Source organism: Nilaparvata lugens, chromosome 3, assembly GCF_014356525.2.
Source record: "Nilaparvata lugens isolate BPH chromosome 3, ASM1435652v1, whole genome shotgun sequence".
Taxonomy (NCBI): domain Eukaryota; kingdom Metazoa; phylum Arthropoda; class Insecta; order Hemiptera; family Delphacidae; genus Nilaparvata; species Nilaparvata lugens.
In genome coordinates, this window is record NC_052506.1 from 34304830 (window position 1) to 34310563 (window position 5734).

At 33.9% G+C, this 5734-nt stretch overlaps 1 protein-coding gene across 1 annotated transcript in view; it reads right to left on the minus strand.

Annotated features, from left to right (window-relative positions):
* Window positions 1–2543: 2543 nt before the first annotated feature.
* Window positions 2544–5734, minus strand: part of LOC120350403 (WW domain-containing oxidoreductase-like) — a 19651-nt gene continuing 16460 nt past the window's right edge. Inside the window, 5 exon segments of the mRNA XM_039423594.1 lie at window positions 2544–3198; window positions 4249–4274; window positions 4277–4335; window positions 4337–4372; window positions 4624–4758. Coding sequence (XP_039279528.1) covers window positions 3004–3198; window positions 4249–4274; window positions 4277–4335; window positions 4337–4372; window positions 4624–4758 — 451 coding nt within the window. The 3' untranslated portion in view covers window positions 2544–3003.

The following is a 5734-nucleotide window of genomic DNA, read 5'->3' on the forward strand; positions in this document are numbered from 1 at the left end:
TTGAGAACCTACCCCTCCAGATGCGCCCCCTCCTACCCCTCTACACGACCAATTCAACGTACGGGATTTTTTCAAATAAGTAAGTTTCTCTGACGCATCCTGTATATATTTTTTTTATTGCTGATGATGCCAACATGAGCTTCTTGCTTGTGCGTGGGTAAATGGGAAATGTGTTAGTAAATTGATGAGATGATTTTTAAAGCGATGATTCCCCTAGAGTAAAAACTTGAAAGCTGTTTTCTCACAAAACAGCTTCTTTGAGTTACTACAGTAATGATCTCATGGTGCGATTAAAACTGTGTCTATAATGTGCTATTCGTATATGTTTATATACAGAGTGTTTCTAAACTCGATACCAATATTCTAGAAGGCATTGTTCCTGGGTACGAAATATATCTAAATATCATTCTCAATTTGTCCGAAAGTCCTTAGCTACTCACACAGCCGCCATTTTCACTTGCTATTTTTTTCTCAATAATGGCTGAACATATATGGAAATTAAACTTTGCACAATCATTTATGTGATTTATGACAAGACAGATCTACAAATAGATTAACAATTTTTCAAATTCATAAAACAAAATGGCGGCCGTTTAAAATCTTATTTCTCGGATAGCAAAAAAGCCGATAATTTAAAAAAATGAAAAATAATTTTTTAGTAAATTTAATAATTACAAATTGAATGCCTTAATAATGCAACAATCTCCATCTGTTTTGCATGTTGTTTGTAAGCGATTTCAGATTACCGTATTTCAAATAATAATAAAAAACTGCCTAACCCTGTTGGTCTCTGCATAGGTTTAGAATAACTGTAATTTATTTCACTGAAGTAGAAGAAATTAGATGATGGTTTGCTAACAATGTGCTCTTTATTTACACTAGTAGTTCTGTGAACAGTAGACCTCACGCAGTATTCTCATCCACAAGTACCTGATTGAAATACTATAGACCTTATGGAAATATAGCAATAGACTGGCTTCTCCACACATCTGTGTAATCACTTGTCAGCTGATTTATGATGATAGTTCTATAGTCTGATTTTTACTCTAATATTGGCGTATGAAGGAGGCTCCTTTTTCCTTTTATATTATCCTTGAAATGCCAAAATTCCCAAAAACCTTGTATATACGTCGACGCGCAATTAAAAAGGACATACCTGTCAAATTTCATGAAATCTCTACCGCGTTTCGCCGTAAATGCGCAATATAAACCTTTAAATATTAAGAAAAATGCCAAACCGTCGACTTGAATCTTAGACCTCACTTCGCTCGGTCAATAATACAAAACTACACTACATTCTAAATGGTGAAACAAATGAAAATGGAGCATTTAACAGAGGTTGGAGAACATAGCCAAACTTAAAATAAGTTACTTAAAATGCCGTTGTGGTTACAGGCTCTGAAACGGTTTCCATTGACTGGGAAATATTTGCGTTTTCTTCTCTTGAATGACGGATCCAGCCTCTACTATCCTACCCACTAATTCAATTTCATTTTCTACTGGAGTAGAGTAAACAAATTCTTTCATACGTCCCCAATAGTAAAAAATGTGGTCAATGCAAGAATTATAGACTTCAGTCGAGTGGCGTGAAGTCTGGAGATCTAGATTGCCAAGGTGTTGGACCCCCTCACTCACTAAATGTCGCCCGTACATTATTCCCAAAAAGAGCAGGGGCGGCGCCGGGTAGGAGCCAGTGAGTATAGAATGTAATATAAATTGATTACTCACTGGTTAGAACCACACACACACACACTCCGGGACTCTTTCTTGGAGCGGAACGTTCTACATCGATTCCGAAAGAATGTCTCTCTGAAGGACCAGGTAAGTGGGAAAATCAAGTCGGTTTGGCAAAATGTATGGACCAATGATGTGGTTACCAAGTGAACCTGCCCATACATTAACTGAAAACCGATTTTTGTTTCTTTTCTGAATAATTTCGAAAGGATTTTCTTCTTCCCAATTGTGAATATTTCTCTTGTTGAATATGCAATCACTAGTGAAGTTACTTTCATATTTCAACAGAATCTTTTTAAAGAAATCTGGTTCGTCTGCCAACTTGCGAAGAAACCAACGAGAGCAAGCAACACGACGACAATAATTCTGGGTTTCAAATGCGTGAATCCTTTGTAAATGAAGTGGGTACATTTTCTCTCAGTTTAAAACTTTCCAAACGGTGGTATTGCTCACACCCATTTCATTAGCAACCGCCCGAGTACTAGATTGGGGATTTTCCTCAAATCTAATGAGAAATTCCTTTTCAAATTCCACGGATCAAATGTACTTATCCGGTTATCCCTACCAGTGTCTGATCTATCAATCTGAAATGTTCCATTCTCCCTTAGGCCTTAACCGATTTTGGGCTGCAGTGAAAGTCTTTACACACTGTCTATGTGGAAATCGTTCATGCATACATTTCAATGATACAATCGCTACTCCCCCAATAATTTCTAATTCCACATGGATTACTCATAAGCTAAGGTAATTTCTTTTTCTACAACCTTAACCAATGTTATTTTATCATAGGAATAAAAAAATGACATGTATTAATACATAATATAAAAACATATATTTTGTAATAAATATTAAAGAATCGACTATCATGATCATTATAAGAACCAAGGGAGTATTGAAAATTAATAATTGGTATGAAAATACTCCTTCATACATGGCTAAGATAATAAACCAATAGCAATGCATGAATGTTTAATAATACAGATTACAGCGTGAATAACACTAATTTGCAGTTCAAAATATTACAAAAAAAAAAACATTTTAGTATATCTAGATGAATTTGAAGTAATAACAGAATCCAGTATTTTTATTCATTGTAGATATATACTAAGAATAATTCATAATGGATATCTAAAAAGTCACCACTTGAGAAAAATGAAAACACTAACAACGATTATTGGAAAATTAAAAAAATGTTATACAAGATATAGAGACAAATCAATAGAATACAAATATATAATTAATATCACATACAAATTATTCGTTGGCAGCTCATTTCAGTTCATGATTGTCGGGTAATAAACGTTTAATGATGTCACAGCTGAGGGTCCACACTTTGTCGGAGAGTTGAGAGTTGAAGGCTGCTGCACTGGGTTTGCATGGGAAACAGTTGTTCACATACAATCCAGTTATTCCGCCCAACTCGTTGGCAGTTGCACAGTACACCGAGCTGCTGGCTGCTTGCTCCTACACAAAAACCAATCACACAATTATATCAAATGCGTGTTATTACTATTCAATCAACTAAACATGTCAATAGAAAGGAATATTAAGGTTCCTTTTATAAAATAGAACATCGTTCACATATTTATAAAAAATATTCAATCTATTATTGCGGGTTTCTACACTAATAAAACACTTGAGGCAATTTATAGTAATTAGATTCTATACAGTTACCACCAGTTATAATTTATATTGATGACCGCATGTAATAAAAACTATGCAATATTTTCCAACACATTCAAATGGAATCAAGAAAGGTTGCAGGACCGATTTTCAAAGGAGGGGGACATATTCCCTGAAGGGTGAGCCTACAGGCTCTACTGAATAAAGTAATCGGGAAGTGAACTAATATTAGAAGTTTTCCCATTGAATGACATTTCAAAATCATAGAATTTAAGAATGGCGTTCAATATTTCGACTTTTCTGTAATAAGATAGTGTAGTACTTAAAAAATAATAGACTTATAATTATTATTGAACGGAAATCCAAATTAATTGCTGTAAATCACCCCGAAGACTTCTGCTACTAAATATTGAAACAGGGTTAACAGCTAGATGGAAATTTATGAGAGCTTCTATCCAAACATATTTGCCAGCCCGGGAATCGAACCCGATACCTCCTAATTGCTAGTCAGGTATGCTCACCCTTACACCAAACTGACAATCTCTCAATAGCAGCACTCATTTTATACGAAGCCATAGCGACCAGCCAGTCTACAGATGGATTAATGAGAAATTGCATTTATTCAAATGATAATTAATTAATGATATTATTATTAAACGAAAATCCAAATTAATTGACCAAATTTCCAACTAGCTGTTAACCCTGTTGTCAATATTTGCAGTATCAGAAGTATTCGGGGAGATTCACAACATTTAATTTAGATTGTCGCTTAATAATAATTAGCATTGTTCTAATGACGTGGATTGGGCTGTGTTGACTTATAATCATCACTATTTTCAAGTATTGTTTGGGTAATTCTAACCTAATATGAATGTAGAGGCTGCTACTCACCAAAGATTTAGTAAATGGTCTGACAACGCAAAAAGTATTCTGTAGAACCACCAATTTCTACTGATATATGACACACCATATTGCCAGATGCAAACAATACACACATATGCCTTTTGTCTTCCACCTGCAAGATAATACAGCAATAATTTATTCACAATGTTATTCATAATTATTATTATTTGTTGAAAACTTATGGATATAAAGAATCAAACTTTTATTGCCAAATTTAATATCTTATTATGCCAGGTTATGTAAAATATTCTTCGATACTGGTTGTGCAACTATTTGTATTAAAAACAAATTAATACTGTATCATGAAGTAATCAACCATATTATTGAGTTGGATAAGATACTCTGATAGAATATTTGAATTACCTTTCAGCTAGTTCATTTGCAAACAATACATTGCAGAGTTTTGAGTTATTGTAAGCCATCATCGACCAATACCAAGAGGCATTCGGAGGACTGAGAGCATCCTCATCCAGAGATTCCAACTTCAAATTGGCATACCTGAAAATAATGAATGTTCAAATCATCATTAATTTGTATATTGAATAAAAATTTTTTAATTCAAACTCAAACCTAAAGCATAGATAGATGACTCATTTTCATCTGTCAAGCTTTTATAAAAACACTATCAAGAACCCGTGCGTCGCAAGGATCTATTTTTAAACTTGAAGTAATGAAATTTTGAAGAATTGAGAATAGGCCTATAACCATCCTTGGTTAATTAAGAATCTATAAGCAAAATTTCAAGTTAATTAGTCCAGTAGTTCAGACGTGATGATGCGTCAAACATAATTTTCCCATCCCGTACGTGCATAAGCCAGCTCTTTACTTTATAATAATTATTATAGATATAGTTAACGACTGCAAGAGATAGGACTGTGGAACAGAATAGTGGTGAAACTATGATAGCGCCAGAAGTGTCTCAAACACAATAGTGGGTACTACATGAACTTTTTGAAAGTGATTTGAAAAAATGTTAAAACAACAGAACTGAATCCTTATCATTCTACCTTCATTTAGAGAGGCTTTTGTTTGAGCCGAATGGAAATCTATTTATAAAAAAATGAATGTCTGTTTGTGTGTTTGTTCCCTGTAGACTTGAAAACTACTTGACATAACGGCATGAAACTTTGGGAATATGTTGTGTGAATATTGGGGATGGTTTCTGAACAGAAATTTTAATAGGGGGGCTAATAATAATTATTTATTAATCCATTTTACAGACATATGTTTTCGAAATTTTCGGCCTAGCGGCTACTGAAGAACGAAAAGATGATCATGATTCAAGATCATATTGTGATAATATGATTTAGCATCTAAAGTTACCAGCTGTAATAAACATATCACCCTGTGATAAATTATTTTGTACTGGTATTAAAACGGTAGTTTGGAGTTGAAGTGTAGTTGATTGGTACCAGCTGTTGATAATGGTTCCTTAGAAGACCTATACAAATAATTATCACTCATGTTCAAAAAA